The sequence below is a fragment of the Erythrolamprus reginae genome, unplaced genomic scaffold (genome assembly GCF_031021105.1).
Source record: "Erythrolamprus reginae isolate rEryReg1 unplaced genomic scaffold, rEryReg1.hap1 H_49, whole genome shotgun sequence".
Taxonomy (NCBI): domain Eukaryota; kingdom Metazoa; phylum Chordata; class Lepidosauria; order Squamata; family Dipsadidae; genus Erythrolamprus; species Erythrolamprus reginae.
This window is the reverse complement of record NW_027248505.1, coordinates 240,066-255,016: the sequence shown is the minus strand read 5'-3', so window position 1 is coordinate 255,016 and position 14,951 is coordinate 240,066. Positions and strand designations below refer to the sequence as shown.

Here is a 14,951-nt window from a genome sequence, read left to right as displayed (position 1 = left end):
TGTCAGCTGGCAGGATCTCAGGGAAGGACCTTTTCAGTCACAGCTCCATTGCTTTGGAACCAACTGCCCCCAGTCCTTGCAAAGGGGCAGCATACAAATTTAATATATGATGATGATGATGATGATGATGATGATGATGATGATGTCAATACAACACAGCAAACGAGATCACTATGCTGGATTTCGTATTTCATCACCAGTCGAGTGCTTCCCAAGCACCTAGGACTGCGTGATGTAGCCGCGAATTATGTTTGCCGATCCCAGTAAAGCGGCCTTTTGCAATTGACAGATGGAGATTTTGTCAATTCCGATGGTTTTCAAATGTCCGCTGAGATCCTTTGGCACTGCGCCCGGAAAAGTATAGTGTCTGGGCAGCATAGAAGAATGAATGAATGAATGAATGAATGAATGAATGAATAAATAAATAATATTCCTTCTTTTTATTAAAAGAAATTAATAATAATATAATAATAATAATAATAATAATAATAATAATAATAATAATAATAATAATAATAATAAAACAAAACCAAAACCTATTAATATTATTACTCTCTTCTCCTCTTTTTCCATCCCTGTCTCCTCCCCCCTTGTGTGTTTGTGTGTGTGTGAATTCTTGAAGAACCATTTCCAGTAACAGGTGAGGGCTATTGGAAATGGTTCAAGAGTTCACACACACACACACACACACACACACAAACGGCTGGGATTTTTTTCCTCTGTTATTATTTGGGTGCTTTTTACCATATGCTTTAAATCAAGAGTCATTTCTCTCTCTTTCTCTCTCCCCCTCTTGCTCTCTCTCTCTTTTTCTCACTTTCCCTTTCTTTCTATCTCTCTCCCCCTCTTGCTCTCTCTCTTTCTCTCTTGTTTTCTTTCTTTCTCTATTGCTTTCTTTCTCTCTCTCTTTCTATCTATCTCTCTTGTTTTCTTTCTCTTCTCTCTCTTGCTATCTCTCTCCCCCCTTTCTCTCTCTCTCTCTTTCTCACTTACTTTCTCTCTCCCTCTCTCTCTCTCTCTGTGTCAGCGAGGGGGCTGCGAGAGCGTTTTCTCCGAGTGCTTTGGGAGCACCTGCCCTGCCTCTACTGCAGCCCCCTTGCTGAAAGTCCAGGACGAAAGCGCTCCCAGTGAAGGGGCTGCGAGAGGGGCGAGGCGGGAATTCCCGAAGCGCGCGGAGAAAACCATCTCGCGCAGCCCCTTGGCTGGGAGCGCGGATGAGAAGCCGCGGCCACCACCGCAGGAGAAGTCGCACCCCAAGGCAGGAGGCGGCGGAGGAAAGGGGGCGGATCGGGCGGGGGGGGGGCAGGGCTGAGAGGCCAGGGGCGCGAGGGGGCCGGAGGCACCGTGGGGAGGCAGGGGCGGCCATGGCTCCCTTTCCTTCTACTGTCGACGCCTCCCCCCCGCAGGCTGGCAGGGGGATGGGGAGCGTGCGCCCGTGGAAAAGGGTGCGCGGGGGGGTATTTTGGGGCACGCGCATGCGCACACATGTAACTTACAGGGAACGCTGGTGCCAAGTACCACTGGGACCACTTTCACTGGCTTATGCAAGAGTTGTTGTAGCTCGATTTTTAGATCTTCGTATTTCACTAATTTCTCTAGCTGCTTCTCCTCAATTCTGCTGTCTCCTGGGATTGCGATGTCGATGATCCATACTTTCTTTTCCCCCACAATCAGGATGTCTGCTGTGTTATGCTTCAGAATTCGGTCAGTCTGAAGTCAGAAGTCCCACAATAGTTTTGCTTGGTCATTTTCGACCACTTTTTCGGGCTTATGATCCCGTCAGTTCCTTGCCACTGGTAAATGGTAGTTCCGGCACAAGTTCCAGTGGATCATCAATAATGTTGTTGTTGTTGTTGTTGTTGTTGTTGTTGTTATTATTATTATTATTATTATTATTATTATTATTATTATTATTATTATCCCCCCCGCCCCTACCGGTCTTCAGGAAAGCCGTCAAGACCTGGCTTTTCCAGCAGGCCTGGGACCACAAATGAGTGAGAGTATGAATGTCTTTTTGCGTTATAATGTATTTATACCATCTTATTATATTTATTGATCTTGCTCTTGTTTTATACTGTTGGTGTTTATTCTTATAGCTGTAAGCTGCCCAGAGTGCAGCTGGAGTTGGGCAGCAGATAAATCCAATCAAATAATTAACTAAATAAATGGGCCAGATCTAAGCACCCCAGATCTGGACTTTGGGTCTTCAGTTTGACAGCCCTTCCCTACAGCATTTCAGACCAGTGGCTACCCAGTCTCTACTTAAAAACCTCCAGTGATGAACCACCCACAACGTCTGAAGGCAAGGCAAGCAATGAACAGGACAAATCCCTGTAAGGCCTGAACCTACACAGGAAACACTTGCCCCACTGAAGCTAAATGTGGAGTAGAAACATAGACGTCTGACGGCAGAAAAAGACCTCATGGTCCATGTTGTCTGCCCTTATACTATTTCCTGTGTTTTATTTTAGGATGGATATATGTTTATCCCAGGCATGTTTAAAATCAGTTACTGTGAATTTATCTACCACGTCTGCTGGAAGTTTGTTCCAAGGATCTACTACTCTTTCAGTGAAATAATATTTTCTCATGTTGCTTTTGATCTTTCCCCCAACTAACTTCAGATTGTGTCCCCTTGTTCTTGTGTTCACTTTCCTATTAAAAACACTTCTCTCCTGGACCTTATTTAACCCTTTAACATATTTAAATGTTTCGGTCATGTTCCCCCTTTTCCTTCTGTCCTCCAGACTATACAGATTGAGTTCATTAAGTCTTTCCTGATACATTTTATGCTTAAGACCTTCCACCATTCTTGTAGCCCATCTTTGGACCCATTCAATTTTGTCAATATCTTTTTGTAGGTGAGGTCTCCAGAACTGAACACAGTATTCCAAATGTGGTCCCACCAGCGCTCTATATAAGGGGATCACAATCTCCCTCTTCCTGCTTGTTATACCTCTAGCTATGCAGCCAAGCATCCTACTTGCTTTTCGTACTGCCCAAGCACACTGCTCACCCATTTTGAGACTCAGAAATCACTACCCCTAAATCCTTTTCTTCTGAAGTTTTTGCTAACACAGAACTGCCAATACAATACTCAGATTGAGGATTCCTTTTCCCCAAGTGCATTATTTTACATTTGGAAACATTAAACTGCAATTTCCATTGCTTTGACCATTTATCTAGTAAAGCTAAATCATTTACCATATTACAGACGCCTCCAGGAATATCAACCCTATTGCACACTTTAGAGTCATCGGCAAATAGGCAAACCTTCCCTACCAGACCTTCCCCTATGTCACTCACAAACATATTAAAAAGAATAGGACCCAGAACAGACCCTTGTGGCACACCACTTGTAACCTGTCTCTGCTCAGAATACTCGCCATTAACAATAACTCTCTGATGTCTACGCTTCAGCCAGCAGATGCAGCTCCCTCAGGCTTTTCTCCCTCGCCGTTTCTCTGTACCTTTCCTCAAGGATGAGGTCGATCCATAGTGGTTGTTCTTCTCCAGCCAGTCCGGGCAAGTGCTCTCCAGGAAGGCCCTGAAGCGCTGCATGATGGCGATTTCACTCTGCCATTCCCACTTGACTCCCAGGGCTTCCTTGTCGGCTGCAAACCAGTTGGAGGTCCCTATGTTGGACTTGAGGAAATGCCTCCCGTCGTAGCCGTACTGCCAGTGCCCACTCCTGGTCCCGTCTTCCCATATTTCACAAGTGACGATCATCTGGACGATGTGATACCCTGAAAGAAGCATCCCCAGAGTTAAGGAGGAAAAACTCCCTCTTGGGAGCTTCAACCACAACAACACAAGAGCACACAACAGATTTAAACTTAATATTAACTGACTGTAAAAAATATGACTTCAGTAACTGAGTTGTCAAAGAGTGGAACTCATTACCGGACTCCATAGTGTCATCCCCAAACCCCCAACACTTTACCCTTAGATTATACATGGTTGACCTATCCAGATTCCTAAGAGGTCAGTAAGGGGCGAGTACAAGTGCACTAGAGGGCCTTCCGTCCCCTGTCCTATTGCTCTCCTATATCTCCTATACCTTTCTTCTATTAATAATAATAATACGAATCCCAGCACGAATCCCAGCACCCGATAAGGTCCCACAGAGTTGGCCTTCTCCGGGTCCCGTCAAGTAAACAATGTCGTTTGGCGGGTGCCAGGGGAAGAGCCTTCTCTGTGGCGGCCCAGGCCCTCTGGAACCAACTCCCCCCGGAGATTAGAACTGCCCCCATCCTCCCTGTCTTTCGTAAACTACTCAAGACTCATTTATACCGCCAGGAATGGGGGAGTTGAGATAGCTCTTCCCTCTAGGCCATTACAAGTTATGCACGGTATGTTTGTGTGTATGTTTGGTTTTATAATAGAGGTTTTTAGTTGTTTTTTATTACTGGATTGTACATGTTGTGTTTATTATTGTTGTTAGCCGCCCCAAGTCTGCGGAGAGGGGCGGCATACAAATCCAATAAATTATTATTCTTTCTTCTATTCCTATATCTCTTCTTCTATTCTTTCATTGATATGTTCCATTCCTATATCTTATCTTATCTTCTTTTTTAGATATATATTACTATGAGTATCTCCTCTATAACTTTCATTATGTATTTTACTATGTGTATACCCACTAAACCCCTCATTTTTGTACTGGACAAAATCAATCAATCAATCAATCAATCAATCAATCAATAGATCTGGGAAAGCCACTCCCTGCAGGGGCTCCAGATTCTGTGACTGCTGAGACAAGAAAGCAAGGAAGACAGGGATTACAGGAAGAGATTTTGGAGACCAGCTGAGGTCAAGACAGAATCTGGGATCTGTACAAAGGGAATTATTTCTTACAACGCAAAGGGGAGAGAGGAGGCAAGGGGCAGCAAGGAGGGAGGGAAGACTTTGGCAACCAGCTTATTGAGACAATTAATGAGGAAGGCAGGAAGATCCATAAGAAAAATAGAGCTTCTCCTTTAAATTGCCTTCCTTTTGCAGGATTGCATCCACTTCCCGCTCACTGCTCACTCACCTCCACTTTGGTTATAGAATTTCTGGAGCATGTGCACGTCCTTCTGAAACTCCCTCTGGTCATATTGCAAAATCGAGGTGTATCTCTGGAAGAATCTAGGATCCTCCTTCTTCAGTGTATTTATCCAGTCTACCCGAGGATGCATCTTTTCGGTGTGGCTGTCGTAGCGAATCATGAGCTGATCGTCCCTGTAAGCCTCGGCGGAGAAGAATGGCAGCCCCGGACAATCCTCAGTCGCAGACGAGTAGCTAACACGCATGACGTAGGGGGAGGAGCCTAGGGAGAAACAAATACAGTGGTACCTCATGATACGAATGCCTCGCCATACGAACAACCCGAGATACGAACCCGGGGTTCAGATATTTTTTGCCTCTTCTTACGAACGTTTTCCATCTTACGAACCCGCCGCCTGGCTGTCACCTTTTGAAACAGCCGGGGGGCGTCCCAGCATCCTCCTGAACCCGAATGCCAAACCTGAACTTCCAGGTTTGGCGTTCGGAAGGCCGCCGAGAAGCCCCCCAGCTGTTTCAAAAGGTGACAGCCGGGCGGCAGGGCTTCTCGGTGGCCTCCTGAACGCTGAACCCAGAAGTTCGGCAAACGTTCGGGTTCGGGAGGCCGCTGAGAAGCCCAACCGCCCGGCTGTCACTTTTTGAAACAGCCGGGGGGCTTCCCGGCGTCCTCCTGAACCTGAATGCCAAACTTGAACTTCCAGGTTTGGTGTTTGGGAGGCCGCCAAGAAGCCCCCCGGCTGTTTCAAAAGATGACAGCTGGGCAGCGGGGCTTCTCAGCGGCTTCCCGAACTCCGAACCTGGAAGTTTGTGTTTGGTGTTCGGGTTCAGGAGTACGCCGGGAAGCCCCCCGGCTGTTTCAAAAGGTGACAGCCAGGCGGCGGGGCTTCTCAGCAGCCTCCCGAACCTGAACTTTTGCTGAACTTCCGGGTTTGGCATTGGGAGAACGCTGAGAAGTGCCCGGCTGTTTCAATTGAAACAGCCGGGCAGGGCCGCCGATAGACGGGTACTACAGGGAGCCCCGTACCGGGCCCGGTGATTAGAGGGCCCCCGCATTAACGCCGTCAATCAGAGCTTCCCTTCGGTAAAAGAAAAATAACCCGGATGAATGGACGTGAGGGAAACTCGAGGCGCCTTCCCAAAGCAAAAGAAGGGAGGTTTGTTGTCGTGTGGGGCTGGTCTTCAGAACCCGGTTGTAAGCGTTTCCCAACCGGTGCGCTCCTGCTCGATGCCGCGGTTTTCGGCGCTCTCCTGCTGGGCCCCAAAGAAGGAAGGCAGGAAGAAGGAGAGCTTCATTCTTTGCGCCTTTTTCCCGCCTTCCTTCTTTGGGGCCCAGCAGGAGAGCGCCGAAAACCGCGGCATCGAGCAGAAGCCGAGGGACAGCTGCGAGCGGGAGCCCCAGGACGGAAGTACTGGCAGCGCCCCACCCAGCTGGAACTTTCCTGACGTCGGTGGCAAGTGTCCTTTGTGGCCCGGTGGGAGGGCACTGGTGGTAGGAGGTGGGGGGGCGGCCGCAGGCAGTCGCGGGGAGATGGCGGCGGTGAGAGGGAGCTCCAGGCGGCGGTGAGAGGGAGCGCTCTCTCTCTCTCAGCTGACTGCAAGCGGGAGCCCTGACGTGCGGTTGGACGTGCTGCTGGACGTCGTACATGCTGGCGCTGCGGGCCTGGCATATACGGTGTCCAGCAGCATGTCCAGCTGCCGCCGTCAGGGCTCCCGCTTGCAGTCAGCTGAGAGAGAGAGAGAAAGAAAGCGAGACATATAAGAGAGGCAGAGAGAGAGAGAAAGAGAGACATAGCAAGAGAGGCAGAGAAAGAGAGAAAGAGCAAGAAAGAAAGACAGCAAGAGAGGCAGAGAAAGAGAGAGAGAAAGAGAGACATAGCAAGAGAGGCAGAGAGAGAGAAAAAGAAAGAGAGACATAGCAAGAGAAAAAGAGAGACTTAGCAAGACAGGCAGAGAGAGAGAGACAGAGCAAGAAAGAAAGACAGCAAGAGAGGCAGAGAAAGAGAGATAGAGAAAGGGAGACATAGCAAGAGAGGCAGAGAAAGAGAGACAGAGCAAGAAAGAAAGACAGCAAGAGAGGCAGAGAAAGAGAGATAGAGAAAGAGAGAGAGAAAGAGAGACATAGCAAGAGAGGCAGAGAGAGAAAAAGAAAGAGAGACATAGCAAGAGAGGCAGAGAAAGAGAGACAGAGCAAGAAAGAAAGACAGCAAGAGAGGCAGAGAAAGAGATAGAGAAAGAGAGACATAGCAAGAGAGGCAGAGAGAGAGAAAAAGAAAGAGAGACATAGCAAGAGAAAAAGAGAGACTTAGCAAGAGAGGCAGAGAGAGAGAGAAAGAGAGATAAAGAAAGAGAGATAGCAAGAGAGGCAAAGAGAAAGAAAGAGACATATAACAGACAGTGAAAGAGAGAGAGAAAAAAGCAAGAAAGAGATAGCAAGGGAGACAGAGAGAGAGAGAGCAAGGGAGAGAGAAAGACAGAGGAAGGGAAGGAGGGAGAGAGAAAGAGAGCAAAAAAGAGAGGAAGAAAGAAAGAAAGAAAGAGGGATGGAGAGAGAGAAAGAAGGTAAGGAAGGAAAAGAGAGAAAGAGGGAAAAATAGAGCGAAAGGGAGGAAGAGAGAGGGGTTTTTTGTCCAAACCTTTCTTTAGCCCCCCCCCCCCCCCGCCCCTCCCTTTCAATGTTCCCCAGGATTTTGAAAATATGAATAATGTGCCATGGCTCAAAAAAGGTTGGGAAACACTGACTTATACAACGATAGAATCCCTGTATTATCAGAGGGTCTCCAACCTTGGCGACTTTAAGACTTGCAAACTTCAACTCCCAGAGTTCCCCAGGCAGCTTCGCTGGCTGAGGAACTCTAGGAGTTGAAGTCTGCAAGTCTTAAAGTCACCAAGATTGGAGACCTCCTGCTCTATCTACACTGCTCAAAAAAATAAAGGAAACACTTAAACAACACAATATAACTCCAAGTAAATCAAACTTCTGTGAAATCAAACTGTCCACTTAGGAAGCAACGCTGATTGACAACTTGGAGTTTATATTGTGTTGTTTAAGTGTTCCCTTCACTTTTTTTTGAGCAGTGTACTTTGAAATTAACTTGGATACCACGGGCTCGTTCAGACCTGCGTTCACCGATGGGCGTAAAAACTAGATCGAAAAGGATATTGAGATGTGAAGCAATATGAAATTGTATTTGGGTTTTTTTTAACAGCTCCTATTTTAATACCACTGATAACTACACAACCCCCTGGATAATTAGAATAGAATAACAGTGGGAAGGCACCTTGGAGGTCTTCTAGTCTAACCCCCTGCTTAGACAGGAATCCTACACTACTTCAGACAGATGGTTTTTTTAAAAAAAAAGTAGTTATTATGTAAACATTAAAAAAATAAGATAGTACATAATCTATCATTTTACAATATACTTATTTGTTTGTTTAAATTTTGTATTTGCATTTTATAAGACAAGCAACAAAACAACATAACAAACACCACCCCCGTCCCTTTTGAACTGTTATCCTCACAGTTCCTTCTTTATATAGTTATACGGCCTGTAACATCAACGGTTATTATATGATTATTCTATAGTTCCAGTAAAACTAAGGTCAAGTTGTTGCTATCATAATCTTATGAATAAAGTTAATTCTGGGAACATCGGGTTTTATTTACAGCTATTTTCAGATGATTATCTAACATCTTCTTAAAAACTTAAAAAAAGTAGTTTTAAAATGGCGGGGGGGGCAGACACTTAGGCTGTATGGGGCCCCAAAATTCCTGATGGCGGCCCTGCAGCTGGGCGGCGGTGTTTTTTTGGGTTTTTTTTTAAATTGCATGCATTAATTCATTTTTCATTGTTTCCTATAGGAAACAATGTTTCACCTTACGAACTTTTCCCCTTACAAACCTCCCCCGGGAACCAATTAGGTTCGTAAGACAAGATATTACTGTACAGGGTGGAGTTGGGGGGGGGACCTTGGAAACGGGTTGCTGGCTGGGGAATTCTGGGAGTTGAAGTCTAGATCTCTTCAAGATGCCAAGGTTGGGAAACACTGCTCTAGAGGAGTTGCAGCATGAGAGGTAATAAGGGACTGTAACTAGTTGCTTGTATGAGAGGGGCGGCATACAAGTCTAATAAATTATTATTATTATTATTATTATTATTATTATTATTATTTTTATATTGTTTCCTGATTACTTATTTGTGCCCTATGACAATCATTGTTGTACTTCATGATTCTTGACAAATGTATCTTTTCTTTCATGTACCCTGAGAGCACCTGCAACAAATTCCTTGTGTGTCTACTTGGCCAATAAAAAAAATCCTATTCTGTTCTATTCTATTCCATTCCAATTCCAATTCCAATTCCAATTCCAATTCCATTCTATTCTCCTAAATGGTGGTGGGCTAATCTTATTATGTCGTAAAATGTCCTGTCCTTAATCCCATCTCCCTATAGCTGAAGACCTTTCTTTTATGAATAGATTGGCCCAGTTTAAATAGGAACAAATATCCATTTCTAAAGACTTCTTGCATCTGTTGGAGCCTGTTTTGCTATGCAGGAAGTTCCAATTTTTCCTTTGGGTAAATACAATATCCTGCCTCTTTTAATATCCCCCAAAATATTTCATTCTCTAGGAGGGTGGGTGGATGCTGACTTTCTACAAGATTGATCCCCCTCTTCTCTGTGACAGTCCCTCAGATGTCACAAAACTGCTATCATGTTAGCCTTAGATATACCCAGTTCCCACAATCATTCATCATAAGAGTTTAATTTTTGTACAATAAAGCAACTTTATGTGGGAAAAGCAAATGCAGCCTTTGGGTCTTTGTTCTGTACCATGTTAAGAAAAACCCTCAGAGTGTCCGTTTTGGGAGAAAGAATGAGTTGAGCCTTGAAAAAAATGGGGTGGGAGGACTTTCTATGGAGGTTCAGCCTGTTTTGTTTTCAATACACAATTAACTGTGACACCAAAACTACTGAGATCCTCTTTCCTTCCACAAGGTGGCAGCACCAGAATGAATACTGAGTCATCCCGTGTGAAAAGGACCAATTTTAAAGATCATCCCCACCTTACCATCTCAGATTTTGATGGAATTTGGTACATAGTTTCTTTATGATATAAACTATGCTTTTTCACCAGCCGATCAAAGCAATCAGTGAAGAACTTTTGGAAATTTAAGATTTTGAATGAACGAACATTTACATTTTTATTTATATAATACTGTGTTCAGTTCTGGAGACCTCACCTACAAAAAGATATTGACAAAATTGAATGGGTCAAAAGACGGGCTACAAGAATGGTGGAAGGTCTTAAGCATAAAACGTATCAGGAAAGACTTAATGAACTCAATCTGTATAGTCTGGAGGACAGAAGGAAAAGGGGGGACACGATCGAAACATTTAAATATATTAAAGGGTTAAATAAGGTCCAGGAGGGAAGTGTTTTTAATAGGAAAGTGAACACAAGAACAAGGGGACACAATCTGAAGTTAGTTGGGGGAAAGATCAAAAGCAACATGAGAAAATATTATTTTACTGAAAGAGTAGTAGATCCTTGGAACAAACTTCCAGCAGACGTGGTAGATAAATCCACAGTAACTGAATTTAAACATGCCTGGGATAAACGTATATCCATCCTAAGATAAAATACAGAAAATAATATAAGGGCAGACTAGATGGACCATGAGGTCTTTTTCTGCCGTCAGTCTTCTATGTTTCTATGTTTCTATATAGATTTAAGATGTCACAAAATCATTGGATCCCATTTCCAAATGACAAGTCCAACAATCAAAGCTATTGCTGACAGGCTATAATTTAGCCTACAAATATTTGTTGCTAAAGGAGACATTTGTTAAGTGAGTTTAGACCCATTTTATGACCTTTCTTGCCACCGTCATTAAGTGAATCACTGCAGTTGTTAAGTGAATACAGTACTGCAGTTTTTAAACAAAACTGCCTTCCTCGGTGACTTGACTTGATGGGATCTCATGATCCCAGGACACTGCAACCATGGTTAACAGTCAAAGGAGTTGCCAAGCCTTTGAATATTGATTAAGCAACCATGGGGATGCTGCAATGGTTTTTAAGTGTGAAAAAATGGCCATAAATTACTTTTTTCAATGCCCTTGTTAAATCTGAATGGTCACTAAATCTGAATGGAACTGTGGTGTGTTGAGGATTGCCTGTATCCAGTTATGAATTGTTCATTCATGCTCCTTCTGGGGGGGGAGGAATCAAGAAGCTATGGTTGCTTATTATTAAAAGAATTTAAAAGGCAATGAATCAAATCAATAATTCCATGAAAATACTCTGAAATGAATGTATTTAACAGGGGTCCTCAAACTTGGCAACTTTAAGACTTGTGGATTTTAATTCCCAGAATTCTTCAGCCAGCATAGCTTAAAATTCCCCGAATTCTCCAGCCAACCAATGCAATCCTAAATTGCACTAAGAGAGAGATAGAATCAAAATCAAGTGAGGTATTACTACCACTCTATAAAGCCTTAGTAATGATAATAATAATAATAATAATAAGAAGAAGAAGAAGAAGAAGAAAAAGAAGAAGAAGAAGTATGGATCATCGACATCGCAATCCCAGGGGACAGCAAAATTGAGGAGAAGCAGCTAGAGAAATTAGTGAAATACGAAGATCTAAAAATCGAGCTACAACAACTCTTGCATAAGCCAGTGAAAGTGGTCCCAGTGGTACTTGGCACGCTGGGCGCAGTGCCAAAGGATCTCAGCGGACATTTGAAAACCATCGGAATTGACAAAATCTCCATCTGTCAATTGCAAAAAGACCGCTTTACTGGGATCGGCAAACATAATTCGCCGCTACATCACGCAGTGCTAGGTGCTTGGGAAGCGCCCGACTGGTGATGAAATACGAAATCCAGCATAGTGATCTCGTTTGCTGTGTTGTAGTGAGATAATAATAATAATTAATAATAATAATAATAATAATAATAATAATAATTTATTAGATTTGTATGCCGCCCCTCTACGAAGACTCGGGGCGGCTCACAACAATGATAAAGACAATATTATAGCGAAACAAATCTAATACAGTGGTACCTCGAGATACGAGTTTAATTCGTTCCGGACCTGGGCTCTTAAGTCGAGCAGCTCTTATCTCGAACGACTTTTCCCCATAGGAATTAATGTAAATAATTTTAATTGGTTCCAGCCCTCAAAAAACTCACAAAGTTAGTCTAAATTATGCAGAAAGACATGTTTTTAATGAAGAAATGTACATGTACATATAAATGAATAATGAAGTTTCTTTCACTTAACTTGTAAACTTTCTTAAACTTTTAAATTTACATATGTTCAACTTCTCTGCCACCCAATCCTGTAGGACAGAGGTCCCCAACCCTTTTTGCACCAGGGACCGGCTTTAAGCGATCAAGAGAGGAATGGGATAAATGAATGGACGGAGGGTGGGAAGGAAGGAAGAAAAGAGGGAAGGGACAGGAACAGAGGAAGGAAGCAAGGAAACTTATGAAAGAGGAGAGTAAGAGAGGAATGAGTGAAGGGAGGGAGGGAGGGAAGAAGGTGGGAAGGAGAAAGAAAAGAAGAAATAGAGGAAGGGAAGGTAAAAGAGAGAAAGAAAAAGAGCTAACTTCCGCGTTCAGCTTCAGGAGACAGCTGCGAAGCCGCGCGCATGTTTTAAAAGGTTGCAGCCGGCCTGGGGGGCTCGGGGGGGTGCTGGCAAGCCCCCCAGGCTGGCTGCAAGCACCCCCCGAGCCCCCCAGGCCGGCTGCAACCTTTTAAAACACGCGCGCCGCTTCGCAGCTGTCTCCTGAAGCCGAACGCGGAAGTTAGCGTTCGGCTTCAGGAGACAGCTCCTTGGCGCTTGTATCTCGAATTTGGGCTTGTAAGTAGAACAAAAATATCTCTCCCCTCCCAGCTCTTATCTCGAGTTGCTCTTAAGTAGAGCAGCTCTTATGTCGGGGTTCCACTGTATTAAAAAGAAATATATAAAACCCTATCATATTAAAACCAGACAACACATACATACCAAACATAAATTATAAAGACCACACCTAGAGTATTGCATCCAGTTTTGGTCAATATGCTGTAAAAAAGATGTTGAGAGGAAAAGTGCAGAGAAGAGCAACCAGGAGGATTAGGGGAGAGTATATACACATAAAAGGTGTTTGCAGGAACTGAGCATGGCTATTCTAGTGAAGAGAAGGACCAGTGGAGACATGATAGCAGTCTTCCAATATTTGAGGGGCTGTCACAGGGAGGAGATGGGCAACCTATTTTCCAAGGCACCTGAAAGCCAGACAAAGAATAATGGACAAAAACTCAACAAGAAGAGATTCAACTAGAAATCGGGATAATTTTTCTGAATGTGAGAACAATCAAACAATGGAACAGCTTGCCTTTGCAGGTTGTGGGGGTTCATCCCTGGAGGCTTTCAAAGAAAGTTTGGACTGCCATTAGTCAGAAATTGTGTAGGGTCTCCTGCTTGGGAGGGGCAGGGTTTGGACTAGATGACCTACAATGACCCTTCCAACTGTTCAATCTAATCTGACCTTTCAAGGCTAGAGGCTACATTCCCTGCCTCACCCTTGGCTGTCATGGAGATGTGGTTGCTAAGAGTCCACAATGTATTAAATTACAGAAAATCAACCAACCAATAAATGAGCCTTGAGGTCATCCACCAGGAAGGCCAAGGCCAAGTAGCAACAGACAGAAAATAATCAAGGAGAGAAGCAACCTAGAACTAAAGAGAATTTTCCTGAGACTCAGAGCCATTAACAACTTGCCTCCAGATTCAAGTCCCAGTGGGTATGGCTACCTGATGAGGCCAAAATAAGGCTGAAATAGATCTATCCTAGTCTCCCTTAATTTTCAAATTCAGCAAAAAAAACATGTGACACATACAGATAGAATTGTCGGCTATCAATAAAATTAACTGCCTTGGAAATAGCCCTTGTGTTGGGCTGAAAGGCAAATAAGGAGCTGTGATGTTCCTTCAATACACCAGGGTGATTCGACACAAAAAATGTAACCCTTCCCTGGTGCAGAGCTGAAGGGATTGGATACTGTAGCCTAGAGGGTAATTCTCTGCCTTACAAGGCAAAGGTTGCAGGTTCAAGTCCCAGTGGGTATGGCTAGCTGATGAGGCCAAAATAGATCTATCCTAGTCTCCCTTAACTTTAAAATTCAGCAAAAAAACATGTGACATATAGAAACATAGAAACATAGAGCACTGACAGAAAAAGACCTCATGGTCCATCTAGTATGCCCTTATACTATTTTCTGTATTTTATCTTAGGATGGATATATGTTTATCCCAGGCATGTTTAAATTCAGTTACTGTGGATTTATCCACCATGTCTGCTGGAAGTTTGTTCCAAGGATCTACTACTCTTTCAGTAAAATAATATTTTCTCACGTTGCTTTTGATCTTTCCCCCAACTAATAATAATAATAACAACAACAACAACAACAATGACAACAAACATTATTATTATTATTATTATTATTATTATTATTATTATTATTATCATCATCCCCACCCTACTGGTCTTCAGGAAAGCCATCAAGACCTGGCTTTTCCAGCAGGCCCGGGAGCACAAATGAGTGAGAGTATGAATGGCTTTTTGCATTATAATGTATTTATACCATCTTATTATATTTATTGCTCTTGTTTGTTTTATACTGTTGGTGTTTATTCTTATGGCTGTAAGCTGCCCAGAGTCCAGCGGGAGTTGGGCATAGAAACATAGAAGTGTGACGGCAGAAAAAGACCTCATGGTCCATCTAGTCTGCCCTTATACTATTTTCTGTATTTTATCTTAGGATGGATATATGTTTATCCCAGGCATGTTTAAATTCAGTTACTCTGGATTTATCTACCACGTCTGCTGGAAGTTTGTTCCAAGGGTCTACTA

The 14,951-nt window shown here is 43.7% G+C and overlaps 1 protein-coding gene across 2 annotated transcripts in view; it reads right to left on the bottom strand.

Annotated features, from left to right (window-relative positions):
• Nucleotides 1–14,951, bottom strand: part of LOC139155713 (class I histocompatibility antigen, F10 alpha chain-like) — a 31,098-nt gene that overhangs the window by 15,572 nt on the left and 575 nt on the right. For both annotated transcript variants that reach the window (XM_070730976.1, XM_070730975.1), the window contains exons 2-3: nt 5,036–5,311; nt 3,471–3,746 (exon numbers count right to left, since the gene is read on the bottom strand). In XM_070730976.1, the coding sequence (XP_070587077.1) occupies nt 3,471–3,746; nt 5,036–5,311 (552 nt within the window). The remainder of the gene's footprint in view (nt 1–3,470; nt 3,747–5,035; nt 5,312–14,951) is intronic.